The 17410-nt window shown below is 48.1% G+C and overlaps 1 protein-coding gene across 5 annotated transcripts; it reads right to left on the bottom strand.

Moving 5' to 3' along the window:
* Positions 1-8870: 8870 nt before the first annotated feature.
* On the bottom strand, positions 8871-16895 carry LOC123122592 (GDSL esterase/lipase At1g28600). Of its 5 annotated transcripts, XR_006460284.1 has the most exons (8): positions 16521-16895; positions 15328-15479; positions 14963-15236; positions 13060-14850; positions 10943-12581; positions 10640-10854; positions 9605-10554; positions 8871-9513 (listed from the first exon to the last, which is right to left on the bottom strand). XR_006460284.1 is itself a non-coding variant. In XM_044542814.1 (4 exons), exons 1-4 carry the CDS (start codon positions 16840-16842, stop codon positions 12526-12528), a joined length of 804 nt encoding a protein of 267 aa, XP_044398749.1. In that variant the 5' UTR covers positions 16843-16892; the 3' UTR covers positions 11980-12525. The 5 variants fall into 5 exon arrangements, 4 of the variants coding, with proteins under 4 accessions (XP_044398749.1, XP_044398748.1, XP_044398747.1 ...); XM_044542814.1 differs by lacking the exons at positions 8871-9513; positions 9605-10554; positions 10640-10854; positions 13060-14850 and having other exon boundaries at positions 11980-12581; positions 16521-16892; XM_044542813.1 differs by lacking the exons at positions 8871-9513; positions 9605-10554; positions 10640-10854; positions 10943-12581 and having other exon boundaries at positions 14353-14850; positions 15379-15479; positions 16521-16892.
* Positions 16896-17410: the final 515 nt, after the last annotated feature.

The raw sequence follows: 17410 nt of genomic DNA on the forward strand, positions 1-17410 counted from the left end.
CTGCGCCGGCTCGCAGTTCTGCCACAGCGGATCCAGGAGCTACGACGGGCATCCGCGAGAGCCGGAGCAATCGCCGCGCTGAGCCGGGCTAAGGCATTCTTGCCAGAGCTAGACCCGGCAGATATCGCCCTGGGTTACCCCAGCCTGAAAGAAGACGGCTCAGCCTTCGACCAAAAGGACTTCGCAGCATGTGTGAAGGCTGTACGCCCGGTGGCTACCCTCATCGGGAACGACACCGACTTGACCAAGTATCAGCCGGGGTTTTGACGCGGAGAATCGAAGGATTCCAACCCCACGCTATGAAGCCCTCAACCTGATCCCTCCGGCTCGCCAGCACACCTTCGCCCCGGAGATTGACCCGGCCGGGTTAATCGACGAAGAAGCCCAGTTCGAAGCTCTCAGCGGCATCGACTGGAAGTCGTCCACCTTCGAAGTCTTGGGATCAGGCGGAGCAGAAGACGAGCCGGGGACGTCAACTCAGCAGGCGTCATAAAGTGGCTGGCGGTTCACCGAGCAATGCTCCACCCTTGAAACTTCATAAAAATTTTGTAATAGAATAGGTGCAACAATTTATCTCTGCCGTGCCATCATGCACGTAATGAATGCTGAAACCTCTTGAAGTTATTCTTTTGGTGTTCCTCCGGGTTATAATTATCCCTTTGTCCCTCTCCACTGTAAAAAGTATCTTCCAATGTCTACATAGAAAGATAAATCACAAGTCTCGAGGCGGCTTACCGTCCTGATAATCAGGTGTTTAAAATGTATAACCCGGCAAACGAACCCAAAAAAGACTGGTTGTTAACTATACTCTGAACATAGACATGATAACACATTTAACAGCCTGTAACATATTTCCGGTTTAAATAACCCGGATAGCTTGGTTGGTACCTTAACTCGAATTTACCTGTCTTGATAACATCCCTGATGTTCAACTAACAAGATAAACCAAAATTAAGCCGGCAAGTGAGAGCCGGCAGCACATACTTTGACATGATCAGAGTAGACTTATGATAAAATATAAAAACTTAGGGGCTTCCGGTTCGAATACGACCAGAAACTCAGTCCAAAGGGGTTAAGCTAAGATCCGGATGCGATCATATAGCCCCCAGTGGGTGTGGCGATGCCAATCAAGAGGGTATCGACAGCTGTGTTCTCTTTGGTTCGAATACGACCCATGTGTGAACAGGAAGCCCCCAAGTGATTCTGAAAATTGTTTAACGACGCTGATTCGAATGCGATCCACGTCGGTTCTCAGAGGGGTTACACTATGATTCAAATATGACCAAAGGCTACCTCCCAATGAGCTCGGCACTTTGCCAATCAAATGGGTATCGACAGCTATGTTCTCTTTGGTTCGAATACGACCCATGTTTGAACAGGAAGCCCCCAAGTGACCTTACTGCTTACGGCTAGACTCGATTACGATCATAAGCCAGATCCTCCTTTCAATTTAGCATGTAAAAAATGACACACATAATTGGAGGAGAAAAAGGACAGAGGTCCTGCTTTATTGCTTATCATAATATATACATGACTGAGATAAGTATGTACACCACAAGAGCCGGTAGCTCAAGTGTAGTAAGGCCGAAGCTGAGCTATGTTCCACGGCCGACGGGTCTCTTCCTCAGACTTACGTGAATCTTTATGCTCCCGAATGTCAATGAGGTAATACGACCCGTTGTGCAAGTTCTTACTGACCACAAAGGGCCCTTCCCAAGGTGGGGATAACTTGTGTGCATCTGTTTGATCCTGGATGAGCCGGAGCACAAGGTCGCCTTCCTGGAAGACCCGGGACTTGACCCGGCGGCTATGATAACGGCGCAGGTCCTGTTGGTAAATCGCTGAACGGGCTGCTGCCACATCACGCTGTTCGTCCAACAAGTCCAGAGCATCTTGGCGCGCCTGTTCATTATCCGTCTCAACATAAGCCGCCACACGAGGTGAATCGTGACGGATGTCGCTGGGGAGAACTGCTTCTGCTCCATAAACCATGAAGAAAGGTGTGAAGCCTGTAGACCTGTTAGGAGTAGTGTTGATGCTCCATAAGACGGAGGGCAACTCCTCCACCCAACAACCCGGCGTCCGTTGCAAAGGGACCAAAAGCCGGGGTTTAATGCCCTTCAGAATCTCCTGGTTAGCTCTCTCAGCTTGACCATTGGATTGGGGATGAGCCACTGAGGAAACATCAAGTCGGATATGCTCTCGTTGACAAAACTCTTCCATAGCGCCCTTGGATAGATTGGTGCCATTGTCAGTTATGATGCTGTGTGGAAAGCCGAAGCGGAAAATCACCTTTTTCATAAATTGAACCGCCGTGGCTGCATCGCACTTGCTAACTGGCTCGGCCTCCACCCACTTTGTGAATTTGTCAACCGCCACCAAGAGGTGGGTTTTCTTATCCTTGGACCGTTTAAAGGGCCCAACCATATCAAGCCCCCAGACCGCAAAGGGCCAAGTGATTGGGATCATCCTCAACTCCTGAGCCGGCACATGAGCCCGTCGTGAGAACCTTTGGCAGCCATCACATTTACTGACCAAGTCCTCTGCATCAGCGTGAGCCGTCAGCCAATAAAAACCATGTCGGAGAGCCTTGGCCACAAGAGATTTTGAACCGGCATGATGGCCACAATCCCCTTCATGGATCTCGCGCAAGATCTCTTGACCTTCCTCAGGGGAGATACAACGCTGAAATGCCCCTGAAACACTGCGATGATGCAACTCGCCGTTGATAACAATCATTGACTTGGCCCGCCGGGTTATCTGCCTGGCCAACGTTTCATCTTCAGGCAACTCTCCCCGGGTTATATAAGCCAGATATGGCATTGTCCAGTCTGGTATGACGTGCAGAGCCGCCACCAGCCGTGCCTCCGGGTCAGGGATAGCCAAGTCCTCCTCTGTAGGCAACTTAACCGAAGGGTTATACAGGACATCCAGGAAAGTGTTCGGCGGCACCGGCTTGCGCTGAGAGCCTAGCCGGCTTAAAGCATCAGCCGCCTCGTTCTTCCTGCGATCAATGTGCTCCACTTGATATCCCTGAAAGTGCCCAGCAATGGCATCAACCTCGCGGCGATAAGCCGCCATGAGAGGATCCTTAGAATCCCAGGTGCCTGATACTTGTTGAGCCACCAAATCTGAGTCCCCAAAGCACCTTACCCGGCTTAAGCTCATCTCCTTGGCCACTCGAAGACCGTGGAGTAAAGCCTCGTATTCAGCCGCATTGTTAGTGCAAGGAAACATCAATTGTAGCACATACTGGAACTTGTCACCCCTAGGGGAAGCCAACACAACGCCAGCCCCCGAGCCTCCAACTGCCTGGACCCGTCAAAGTGAATAGTCCAGTACGTATTATCCGGCTTCTGCTCGGGCACTTGTGACTCTGTCCAATCGTTGATGAAGTCCACCAAAGCCTGAGATTTAACAGCAGTGCGTGGCACATATTTGAGGCCATGCGGTCCAAGCTCTATAGCCCACTTAGCAATTCTCACTGTAGCCTCTCTGTTCTGGATAATATCCCCAAGAGGGGCAGAACTGACCACAGTGATGGGATGACCCTGAAAATAATGTTTGAGTTTCCGGCTTGCCATGAACACACCATATACGAGCTTCTGCCAATGCGGGTACCGCTGCTTGGACTCAATAAGCACCTCACTGACATAATAAACCGGCCGCTGAACCGGATGCTCCTTACCCGTCTCCTTACGCTCCACCACAATAGCCACACTGACGGCTCGTGTGTTTGCCGCCACATACAGTAGCAGGGGCTCCTTATCAACCGGAGCAGCAAGGACGGGGGGCTCTGCCAGTTGCTTTTTCAAATCCTCAAAGGCGGTATTAGCTGCATCATTCCAGACAAAGTTATCAGTTTTCTTCATCAACTGATATAAAGGCATAGCCTTCTCACCCAAGCGGCTTATGAACCGGCTTAAAGCAGCGATGCGACCCGCCAAGCGCTGAACGTCGTTTATACACGCCGGCTTAGCCAGGGAGGTGATGGCCTTGATCTTCTCTGGGTTAGCCTCAATGCCTCTGTCAGAAACCAAGAAACCCAAGAGCTTGCCTGCAGGAACACCAAAGACACACTTGGCCGGGTTTAGCATCATCTTATAGACCCGGAGATTATCAAAGGTTTCTCTTAAATCATCTATCAGGGTTTCCTCTTTGATGGACTTAACCACAATATCATCCACATATGCATGAACATTGCGCCCGATCTGTTTATGAAGACAATTCTGTACACAACGCTGGTAAGTCGCCTGTGCACACTTGAGTCCAAAGGCATAGACACATAACAGAAGGCTCCAAAGGGAGTAATGAACGCCGTCTTCTCCTGGTCCTTAACTGCCATCTTAATCTGATGATATCCGGAATAAGCATCCAAGAAACTTAAGCGTGCACAGCCTGCCGTAGCATCAATGATTTGATCAATACGGGGGAGAGCAAAAGGATCAGTCGGGCACGCCTTGTTCAAGTCCGTGTAGTCCACACACATTCGCCAGGTGCCGTTCTTCTTGAGTACGAGCACCGGGTTAGCCAACCACTCTGGGTGAAAGACCTAAACAATGAACCCGGCCGCCAAGAGCCGGGCCACTTCTTCACCAATAGCCTTTCGCCTCTCTTCATTAAACCGCCGAAGGAACTGTCTGACCGGCTTAAATTTCGGATCGACATTGAGAGTGTGCTCAGCGAGTTCTCTAGGTACACCTGGCATGTCGGAAGGTTTCCACGCGAAGATGTCCCTATTCTCACGGATGAACTCGATGAGCGCGCCTTCCTATTTTGGATCCAGATTGGCACTGATGCTAAACTGCTGAGATGAATTTCCTGGAACAAAATCAACAAGCTTAGTTTCATCAGCCGATTTGAATTTCATCGCCGGCTCAGCCTCCGTAGTTGGCTTCTTCAGAGAGGTCATGTCTGTCGGGTCGACATTGTCTTTATAAAACTTTAACTCTTCTGTAGCACAAACAGACTCTGCATAAGCTGCATCGCCTTCCTCACACTCCAGAGCCACCTTCCGGCTGCCGTGAACCGTAATGGTTCCATTGGGACCCGGCATCTTGAGCTGTAAGTACACATAACACGGCCGTGCCATGAACTTGGCGTAAGCCGGCCGTCCAAATATAGCATGGTATGGACTTCTTATTTTAACCACCTCGAAGGTCAACTTCTCCACTCTGTAATTATTGTCATCACCGAAAGCCACTTCCAATTCGATCTTGCCAACTGGGTAAGCCGACTTACCAGGCACTACCCCATGGAAGATAGTGTTTGACTGGCTGAGGTTCTTATCAACTAACCCCATACGGCGAAAAGTCTCATAATAAAGGATGTTAATGCTACTGCCTCCATCCATGAGTACTTTTGTGAACTTATATCCTCCCACCTGAGGAGCTACCACCAAGGCCAGGTGGCCCGGGTTATCCACCCGAGGAGGATGATCCTCCCTACTCCATATTATAGGCTGCTCAGACCATCGTAAGTAGCGTGGGACTGCCGGCTCAACAGCATTCACAGCCCTCTTGTGAATCTTCTGATCTCGTTTGCACAGACTAGTGGTAAATACATGATATTGTCCACCGCTTAGCTGCTTTGGATTGGTCTGGTAACCCCCCTGCTGCTGTTGGTGACCCTGGCCAGACTGCTGATTAAAGCCCCCTTGACCGTTCTGAGGACCGGAATTTGAGCCGCCCCCAGGGCCATGAAAGCCGGCCTGGCCGCCCTGAGCCGCCACCCGGACCATTGTAATTTTTAAAGGCCTTCATGATAGCACAATCCTTCCACAGATGAGTTGCTGGCTTCTCTCTAGAGCCGTGCCTCGGACAAGGTTCATTCAACAGCTGCTCCAGAGAAGGTCCTGACCCGCCGCCTCGGGGAGGGGGCCTCCCCTTGCGTCGCTGGTTATTACCTTGAGAGTTGGTGTTGGCTACAAACTCTAGGCTGCCATCAGCCTTACGCTTGCCTCCTCCTTGGTTCCCCGGGTTAAACTGGGGACCCTTGCCGTTGCCGTTCTTCTTTCCCTTCCCTGCCCTTTCATCGTCTGAAGGGGGATCCTTGGTACCATCGGAATCGGCGTACTTGACAAGAGCCGCCATCAGGGTACCCATATCGGTGCAGTCGCGCTTGAGCCGCCCAAGCTTCATCTTAAGGGGCACAAAGCGACAGTTCTGTTCCAACATTAAGACTGCAGAGCCGGCATCCATCTTATCTGATGAATGTATGATTTCCTTGACCCGGCGAACCCAATGGGTCGTGGACTCACCCTCCTGCTGCTTACAGTTAGTCAAATCCACAATTGACATAGACTGCCTGCAGGTATCTTTGAAGTTTTGGATGAAACGGGCTTTCAGCTCCGCCCAAGACCCAATGGAATTTGGTGGTAGCCCTTTCAACCAAGTACGGGCAGTCCCATCCAGCATCATGGTGAAGTACTTAGCCATGGCCGCCTCACTGACCTCCAGGAGCTCCATGGCCATCTCGTAACTCTCGACCCAGGCTGCGGGCTGTAAGTCTGCTGTGTAGTTAGGCACCTTCCTAGGGCCTTTGAAGTCCTTGGGTAGACGTTCATTACGAATAGCTGGCACCAAACAAGGGACACCCCCAGTCCTGGTAGGGATACCCACATCAACAGAAGGTCGTCGGATAGGCCGGGGGGGTCTGGTAAGCCGTCAATTGAGGCACCTGCTCCGCCTCTTGGCGTGCCTTGTCCTGGTCTGCTGCGTAGAAGGCTCCGTTATGCGCCGGGCCATGGCCAGGGGGCGGGTCATGGCGCCGGACATTACTTGAGCCGGTTGCTGAGACCATGTGTCGGCTGTAACTCGGGCTCTGACCCGGACGAGGGGTCGAGTGGATCCTATCCCGGCTGTAGGAGTACGCTTCTTGCTGTGCCAGCGCCGTCTGCAGGAGTTCCCTGACCCGGCGGGTTTCGATGGCCGCCGGAGAGTCGCCGTCAACGGGGAGAGCCGCCAGTCGTGCTGCCGCAGCCACCATGTTCTCCAGCGGGTTATCATAATGCCCCGGGGGTATTGGCACATACTGAGGCGGGGCAGGGGGCACCTGGGGAGGCCCCATCACTCGTGGCTGAATAAGGGGTCCAGACCCGGGCGCAATGATCCCTGGCGGGTTGCTAGACCCTGCACCCGGCGTGTTGAAGAGATTGCGTGGATCGTAGACCGGCGGGAGTCGAGACTGGGCCTTCTGATGCCTCCTCCTCATGACTTCGTTGGCCGCGTTCCGATCCATCGTGAGCTGGAAGGACTGCGCCTGAATTAGCTGAGTCTGGGTATCAAGGGCCGCCCGTTCCGCAGCCAGCCTGATCCCTTCCGCTGCAAGATCCTCTTTAGCCTTTATCAGATCTAGCTTTAACTGCGCCACCTCTACATCATGCTGGGCTTGGTCAGCCGGGTCGACCGCGGTGGTTAGCAGGGCCGTCAACTTGTCCGTGAGGTCCATCAGTACCTGAGCCGGGGAAGGCACCGGGTTTCCCGATCCGGCAGCGGGGTTCTGAACAGGCTGCGCACCGGCCATAAAAACTCCAACCTGACTTAGCGGCTCAAAAGGTCCGGAATACTGTCGCCATCGGAACAACCCATGAGCCTACCCTCTTGCAGTTGGTACAACGAGTTTGATTCATCAGTGGCCGACTCGCCGTCAGAGCCGGCGGCCGCCTCATCACCAGACCCGGATGGATCAGAGGGCCCTCCATGGATGCATCCCACAAAAGCGCGCCTTAAGGCAGGCCGGGCCCGGGCGGGTCGTGCGCGCTGAGCCGTTTCGACGAGATCGGCGCAGAGGTCCGGCTCGGGGCCCGGCTCACCAATCTTGCCGATGAAGACATGAATTCCGCCAAAGGGGACCCGGTATCCGTACTCAATTGAGCCGGCGTCGGGGCCCCAGCCTTCGTCGTCGATATAGAGCTTGCCGCGACGACTCTTGGTCATCCGGCCCACAGCGTATCCCTTGAGCCCTTCGAAGCTGCCCTTCAAGAACTCAAATCCACCGTGCGGCAGCCCCACGGTGGGCGCCAACTGTCGTGGAATTGTCACGGCAGATGTCCTCGAGCTAGGACTTAGTCGTGGAGCCATCGCAGCTAGGAAGCTTGAAGGGGTTATGTGGGACAAGGAACACGAGGGTTTATACTGGTTCGGCCCCTTACGGTGAAGGTAAAAGCCTACGTCCAGTTTGAGATGTTATTGTCTAGGGTTACGATCGCCAGGGAGCTAACAGCTATGCCCGGCTCTCGATTAGATTGTTGTCGCCCTTAAACCGCTGCCGGGTCCTCCCTTTATATAGGGAGGCTGACGCCCAGCAGCCCTTAGAGTCCCGGCCGGCTCATAAGAGCGTCCGGCTCGGACTCTAAACAATACTTGCCTTACACTACAAGTCTACTATAACAATGATTGTAACTACAGGCTTTAAGCCATATCCGGGTCTCAGCCCATCTCTGGCCCATCATCTGAAACTTGGCTCCGGGCTTCTGGCGTCGACCCTACGAGTAACCCGGCCCCTCCTGGCGGGTGACTCTAAGGTCTATATCCTCAACACCCTAGTTGATGCCTTTAGGTGGTTCCGTCGACCCCGAGCCACCAAAACCCTAATTGATAGGTTTAGGTGTTTTTGTCGACCCCGAGCCACCAAAACCCTAATTGATTCTATTAGGTGGTTCCGTCGACCCCGAGGCACCGAAAACCCAAAGTGCTTCTTTTTTAGCCTAGACCTTAACAACATATCCAACAATGTATACAACAATATATCCAGCAATATATCCAGCAACAGAGTTACTCTATCCAATAGTATGCACCATTGTCATGAACATATCAATCATAAAAAGATATAAAAAGAACCATCCACATGAACATAGTCCATTCCAGGCATTGATTAACTAATAAATAGCAAGATCACATCCATCCACATGAACAAAAGCCAGCTCCAGAAATGGCATTAACTAATAAATAAATCCATCCATCCACATGAACAAAAGCCATATATGGCATTGATTCTTAAAGTACACCAGCAAAGTACAATAAGAGCACCAGCAAAGTACACTGAGAGCACCAGCAAGATCACATTGTACCATAGGATGCAAGAACACACATGAAGTATCTAGTTTTGAACATTACATGGCACATGTGCCATTTAGTGGTTACCACTTGCATAGAAGTAGGCTCTCCATCCTCTGTTTCTACCACCAGAAGGTGGAGTAGCAGTAGATGTAGAGGGAGCATTAGATGTGGAGGGACCAGATTGCCTTGGGGCAGAGAATGTACCTCTCCCTCTCCCAGCACCTCTCCCAGCACCTGGTGCAGCACCTCTACCAGCACCTCTACCAGCACCTCTAGCAGCACCACTCCCAGCAGCTGCAGCTGCAGCCCCTCTCCTAGCTCCTCTCCCAGCTCCTCTCCCAGCTCCTCTCCCTGCTCCTGTTCCAGCTGTTGGTGTTGTTGTAGGAGTTGGATGAGAAGTTCTTGATGCTTGTGTAGTAGCAGCAGCACCAGCATTGGAATTCCTTGCAAGAGGCTTGCATAAACAAAGAAGGAAAATGAGTTAGTACTTAAAAAAAATAGAATGTACAAGAAGGAAAACCTGTTACTACTTATTAGAGGATTACCACATGTTCGTTCTTCCTCAAAGCCAGCTCAGGCTTCAACTGCTTGTTGCAGCTTGTGTACCTATGTCCTTGCAGTCCACAATTGCCACATGTTATAGTCCCCATTCTTGATGTCTCCTTAGGCTTTGGAACTTCAATTTCCCCTTGATCCTCTTCTCTTTCTTTCTTCCTCTCTTCACTTTAAATGCAGGTAGGTCAATGTCTGGACCAGGGGTCCTTGTCCAGTCATGCTCACCAGGAACTGGATAGATCATTGGTTCATAAGCTGCCAGATAAATTTCTTTCTTGAAGAACTTGCTGACATAATCCTCTGGTTTTATTTTGGCCTTGTTTATTGCTGAGATGGCATGGTTACATGGGATGCCACTTAGGTCCCATTTTCTGCACCCACATGTGTGCATTTGCAAGTTAACAGCATGGGTTTGCTGCCCACTTGTAACTTGCCACAAGTCCACACCAGCTTGAATTAGTTTGCAATATTTGGCCCTCTCCTTCTCAACCTCTAGCTTCTCACTATAATGGGGTGTTATGTCCCATCTAGCTTTCTTTCCACTCTCCCTATTCCTATGCCACCTCACCATCTGCTTATCCTTTATTCCATCACACATTGTCCTAATTGGTTTCTTCCTAACATCTAGGACATACTTGTTGAACACCTCAGATAAATTGTTAACTACAAGGTCAGTCTTGCAGTTTGTGTCAAATGCATGCCTTGCCCATGTTTTCTTGGGTATTTGACAAAGCCACTCCCAAGCTTGCTCACACTCAGCTCTAAGGTCATTCATTGCAATGTTAAATTTGTGTTCACTATATGCATAGGCAGCATTATCCATACACTTTTTCAGATCTTCCCCCCTAAACCCAGCATTTTGGAAGTTTGCATAGATATGCCTAAGGCAGAACCTTTGGTTGCACTTAGGAAAGACATCATTCACTGCATTTAGTAGGCCCTGGGACACACAATTAAACTAGGTAAGCTACTATCTAGCACAAAACGACCATATAGGAACAATGACATAAGATGCAAGCACATACCTTTTGTCTATCTGACATTATTGTATATGGACCAAACCTTCCCACTTCTCCTCCTAGGCAGATTTTAAGTTGGTGTAGAAACCAACACCAGTTAGGTGTGTCCTCTTGCCCAACAATACCAAATGCTAGTGGGTATATATTGTTGTTGCCATCTCTACCAGTGGCAGCAAGTAGTTGAGCACCAGTAGTTAACTTAATGAAGCACCCATCAACACCTGAGCAAGCAAATTCAGTATTAAAAACATTCAAATGCATTTCAAGATGAAACAATATGTAACTAATGCACAAGGTGAACAAACTAACCAATGAATGGTCTGCACCCCTCGAGAAACCCCTCCCTTGCTCCATTGATGCAATAGAACATAGCATGGAATCTTGGACCTGGATGGGGGATTTTTTCAGTGGGTGTTGGAGTTACAGTAGTGACTACTACTCTACTCCCAGGGTTTGTATCCATCACTGTCTGAGCATAGTCTTTCAACCTAGGGTATTGCTTCTTGTGGTCTCCTAGCACAGCATCAATAGCTAGGTTCTTTGCCCTATATGCCATTGACTTGGGCACATCCACACCATACTTCTCCATGCAGGCATCAATCAAAGTCTGAATGCCAGTTGTTAGATCAGATCTGAACAGTGACTCATACTTCTGTGCAAGCCACTTGGCACTTACCCTTGTTGTCTCTGTACTAATAGGGCAAGTGTGCTTAATTCTCATCTTCTTAATTACAAAAGTAGTTTCACCTTTTATAACTGCTGCCACCATAAAGAAGTTGCAATGTTTTTGGTTGCATTCTACAATTATTCTTTGATCTGAGTTCCTATGATATTTGAAGTTTCTGCCTTGAGTGATGTGTAAGTTCAACAAAGCCTCTCTGAATTGATGTTGATCCTTGAAACACATCTGTAGACATAATTGCTCATGTGGTGCCTCCATTTTCTCATTGTACCATTTTCTAGGAGGCCTCTGCTTTGCCCTGCTCTTCCTTTTCTTTGGCAGCACAAATGACAATGGCTCATAACCATCATCATCAGCCTCCTTCAACAATTCTTTCTCTTCTTCATCAGATGAAGGTTGGAAATCAGGTTCCTCCTCTTGAACTACACTTGAATGTGTCCTTGTTGTAGGCCCTTTCCTAACTGGAAGCTTCTGTTTCTTCTTCTTCTTCTCTTCATGTACAATTACAGTTTCTTCATCCTGTGAAACAACCTTGTCATCTTCATCCATTTCAAAAGGTTCCTCAACCTCTGTGTCACCAGAGTAATGCACCATTTCTTCCTCCTCAGATTCTTCATCATCTGTTTCTTCCTCTTCTACTTCATCATACTCTCTCTGTTTCTTTCCCTCATCCATCTCTATGTCATCAGCATCACCCATATAAAAAGGGTTTACATCACTGTCATCTTCACCTTCACAATCAGAACCACCACTGCCATCATATCCCTCTTCTTCTTCTATTTCCAAAACAGCTTTCAGTTTTCCTTTTACATTCTTGCTCTCTTGTGTGCAAACACCAGTACCATGAGCTACTAAACTGCAGCTGCTACTCTGACTTTCAAAGGCAACTCCCTTCTTCATCAACAGCATAGATGGGTGGCTCACTGAGATCATATAACACAGGCTCTTCATACACAATAGTGGATAATTCTTGCCTCTCAAACTTGCTGCAAGGAGGTGGACATGCCCTCACTAGCAAATTTAAAACCTTACACTCCTCAACCTGCCTCTTTACTAGTTGCAACTTAGCATTACTCTCTACCATCTCCAATCCTTTCTCCCCTAAATCTGGATTCTCAATGTGAAACAGCAGATCATATTCACTAAATCCTTGGGTTTCCATCACTGCAATCATATTCAGGTATGTTACATGAACTGCAGAGCTTCAGCTCTAACATTTCTGAAGCATCAAAAAAGAACCTAACATCCAAAATGTCATCATACAAACTGCAAAATGAAATAACAGACAAAATTGGTTAATAAACAATTTTACTTAACATATTGTCTAACATATAAACAAAGATTTGTTTCAGTTAACATATAAACAAGTTAACATATAAACAGAGTTTTGTTCAAGTTAACATATAAACAGAGTTTTGTTTAAGTTAACATATAAACAGAGCTTTGTTTAAGTTAACATATAAGCAAAGCTTTTATTTACCCTAGCTAGGTAACACCTAATGCTGCTCTGAAAATTTGGACTAAGAAATAACAATGTAATCCACTGATGCTGCTCTGCTCTGCTCTAGTTAGGTAACACATAATGCTACTCTGCTCTAGTTAGGACTCATGTAATCCACTATACTACTCTGCTCTAGTTAGGCCTAGCAATTAGAGTGCTAAACATGCAGGTAGTAAACTCTAACCCTAATCCCCAATTTCAGTGAGCAAGAATGGAGCAAGAATGGAACAGTGGAGCACTTACAGAACACCACCGAAGCCATGAGTCCAGTGATGGGCGGTGCTAGGGTTGTCCACCCAAATTCGCGCCATCCGCAGCCTCTGCTCCATCGACAAGGCCGGCTCCGCAAAATCTTCCTCCGCGCTACTGTACTCCGATCTGGAGTAGCCGCCACTGCCATCGAAGCGGGGGAGGTCGCCGCCGCTCGCATCGCCCAGGCCATCGCCGCCTGCCGGAGTCGCCGAGGCCATTGTCGCCTAGGGCACAGCAGCCGCGGGGGAGAGGAGGGCACAACGGCCGTGGGGGAGTGGAGGGAGGTGACAGCGCCTAAGCAGTTCGATCCATGGCTACGGCGGCGTGGTGCGGCGGCGGCGGGGCGGGCGGGGAGGCAGCCGCCGGCGAGGGTGCGAGGAAAAGGAACATGGCAGAGCGGGGTCGGGGTCGGGGTCTGGCTCGGTCGCACCAACGGGCCGAGCCGGCCTCGTCTGAGTCAGCGCACAGCCAGCGCAGGCGACGCGCGCACTGGCCAGCGTGGCGCCTGACGGGCGGGCTCAATCGGTCAGCTTTAGTGTCAATACGTATAAAATGAGCTTTTAGTCTTTTTTGCAACGGCTAGCCCAAATCTTGGTACTGACACGTAAAAATTACCAATCTTGGTACCAATCTGCTTCCAATGTCCCAATTGTGGTACTTCTGTGCAATTTACTCTTCCCAATGCGGTAATAAAGAAGGATCAAATGTTCAGTTGCGTTGATGTGCACAATAGTTAACATTAGCTCAGTTGATAGTAATAAAGAAGAAGTCTTGGCGACCAGAGTTCGAATCCCCAATCCTTTTTATTTTCTTCTGTAGGATCGGCTGGTTAGTGAATCTTTCCGATTTGTTGTAAACTTCCGACTTAGAATTATGAAACGAGTGAAATATGTTGTTATGAAATATTTTCGAAATTAGTGGAATGTCTTGTTTAAAAATATTTTCTAAAAATGGGTGAAATATCTTATATGAAATTAGTGAAATCTTTTTTGAAATGTGTGAAATACATTATTATAAAATGATTGGAATATGTTTAAAATATATTTAAGATTGATCTTGTTTTATTGATGTCGTCGGCAGGAATTCAAATATATGAAATATTTTAAAATAATGTTTTTTAAAAGAGATATCAATGAATTAATATCTCTCGAGCAAATAAAATGCTAGGTTTTCTATGGGATAGTGGATGGGCAGAACACGACTGACGTAGTACTATTCCCCTGCTAATGCTGACATAGAATTCTGTAGGATATCTGACAAGTTAGATGGGTATTGTAGAGTCCATTGTTAAGAAGAGGCATTAGAATATTTTCTGCTGCATTTCGAGCGGGCATCTCGGCGCCGGAATGAACGCATGTACTGGAGGTCCCGTGCAGGGTAGATTTTCCAGTTTGGACGTACATACTTGAGCGGTTCAACATTTTGTAAACTACTACGTGGGCAAGAGGCCAGGAATCAACCTATGCCGTCCGGGTGCCTTGTTGTTCTAGGATTATCATCATCATACTCATACATAAATGATAGGTCTTTTTTGGTGTAGGGCTGCTTTACGAGAGTTTTTAGCCTAGGATAGGATGGGAGGAGTGCAGTAGGGTCCCCTGAGCAGTGCCCCGGCGATCACCTTGTTAGCCGCCTCCGTGGGGTGGATGCCGTCCCAGCTGAGCCGCGCCGACGAGTCGCGGCACGCCACCGTGGCCCCGTCCATACCGCACCTCGCGCTCAGGTCGAAGTTGTACTTGCCCCCTCCCGCCCCGCAGCACGCCTCAAACGGAGCGCTAAACCCTAGCGCGCCAAGCCAAGCAATCACTCAGCTCGTTGAATTGTTCAAGCTAGAGCTAGAGAAAGGAAGAAAACTTTTTTAGTTTGAGGAAGAGAAAGGAAGAAAACTTGGTACCAAACTTGTGGGGCTCCTGGACCATCTGGTACACGAGGCCGTAGTAGTCCGCGTACATGAGCCTCGTCGAGTTGCGGTGCCTCCGCTGGAGGGCTTCCACCTGCTTCCGGAGCATCGAGTTGTGGTACTTGGTCAGGAGGTTGTAGGCCTTGAGGCAGCCGGCGTCGTCCAGGTCGGCGTCGCCGTCGCCGAACAAGGACAGGAAGATCGGCAAGCAGCCGGTCGGGAAGATTCCCGGGACGACGACGTGGACGGCGCCGAGAGCAATCAGTTTCTGCACAAAAATAATTCGCCTTGAGTCTTTCTTGGCTAGCTGGAACATATATGCATTCAAAATTAATTTGCTGTCAATGGCATAGAAATACCACCACGCCGTTGGCGATGGCACCAACGATCTTTGGGGTGTAGTTCATTGCCTGCTCCGGTGTCAAACCACGTTCAAGCAGCTGCACGTTGTAGTCGTTTCCGCCGTATGCACCGAACATGAAGAGCGATTTCCTCACGTATCCTTTGCAACCTAGTACATGCAACACGTTTTCAGACTCTCTTTTTTCCTTTACCGTTCGGCATGAATTCATGATGAGCTTTATCAATCAAAAATAATAAACACGTTCAGACTTTTTAAACGGCTGGGTTAAATTAAAATATCAATTTGTTTAGAAAACAAAATGCAGGAAACTTGGATGGAATATTTCAAAGGAAAAAGTCCTAAGAAAATTGAGAATAAGTGCATGCTCACTCTGCTCTCTCCCGCATATGGGAGTCATGGAAGCCCAAGCGCTTGTGCTGGCATCCATGGACACAAATAAAATTCAAGTTACAATAAACTTGTGTCTCAGTTGACGTGAAAGTAGATCAAACATCGAAACAACATATCTCAAAAATAATGGTCACACTTTGTTTCTTATGGTAATTATTGGGTTTAAAAAAGACCAAAAAATCATTCATTTCCTTCATTTTATTGGTCGGTGAAAACAAATTGTTTTCCGGGATTGTAAGGCATTATAGCAATTATTGTAGAAACTCTTTTTTGGCATTTATTTCCAAATGTAGTACGTGCATCTCTTAGTTAGTGAAACTACAAGATGCACCTAGTGGAAAAATGGTTTTGCTTTTTTCACACGCTTCCAACCAAACCTTTTAAACTTGGTCCAAAGTAGCCAGGTTTGTATAATTTATGATATGCATTAATATACATTATTATACTATTTACAAAGAAATGATTGTGAACTAAAAAATGTACATAAATTTTTAAAAAGTGTTCACTAATAAAAATGCTTGCAAATTTTAAAAATGGTCACAATTTTTATTAAAAAATGATGAATTAATAAACATGTTCACAGTTTTATAAAAAAATTGTGAATTTGGAAAATACTCATAAATTTTAAACATGTCCATAAATTTCAGTCATTACCCGATATATGTAATGTTATAATTGATCGATGGGTAGCATATGCCCCATAGTTATTTCTCAACTGATACAGAAATAGCAAACCTCATATGTTCAGGAAAAAGAATGTATGCTTTGGAGAACTTGCGTAAAAACGGATTGAATTACCGACGAAGTCAACAACCACGCGGCCGTCACACCACCGGCAAGACGGCCTTCCGAAGTAGGTTTCGCCGTACGGCGGGTGGGTGCAGGTGAGCACGTTCAACTCCGTCTTGTTGCTGCTGCCAACGCATATGTTGCCTGTCTCATCCATCGAGTCACCGAAGGTGAACATGGCATTGTATTTCTTCGTTGGAGCCGCCGCCGCCGCCGCCGTCGACGATGTAGTACCGCTGCCGCCACCACTGGCCACCACCACCGTGATCAGTTGGATGACTAAGGAAGCCATGAGCAGCGATGGCCGTAAGTATAAGCTTGGGAGTTTCATGGTGACCTGAAAATATTTCGCTTGGACTTGATGGTGATCTAATAGCGGCGAAGTTGGCCAATATATAGATAGACACACTCCTGACTGTTGTCGTTGCTAAATGCTGAACAGTTGGCCATCAATAAAGCGTCCAGAGTGGTTGGATTGCAACACAACATCGAGGCTCTATCATAACACCCTGCTCATTGGTAAATGCTCAACAGTTCACCATCAATTGAGCCGCGTGAGTGGTTGGATTTCAACATCACTAAAAGGGTTGGGCGCTTTGTTGCGCCGTTGGTGTTGTTGAGTTTATTAAAAAGGTAATCACTCTGTTAACCCGGTCAAAATCGGATTTCAACATCACTAAAAGGATTTCAACATCATTAATTAGGAAGCATAGTGTATAGTATAAAAAAACTGAATGAGAGAGCTGTGAGAAATTGTTAACCTGGTCAAAATCGGATGACTCAATTAAACGTGGGCTCTTTAAAATTAGGGAGATTAGTGTTATAGAGGATACGTTGCCGTGAAAGATCTCCTCTATGTCGCCGGCTCGGTCCTCCTTCTCTTCCCGATCCGGCGGCCT

The sequence above is a fragment of the Triticum aestivum genome, chromosome 5D, assembly GCF_018294505.1.
Source record: "Triticum aestivum cultivar Chinese Spring chromosome 5D, IWGSC CS RefSeq v2.1, whole genome shotgun sequence".
NCBI lineage: Eukaryota > Viridiplantae > Streptophyta > Magnoliopsida > Poales > Poaceae > Triticum > Triticum aestivum.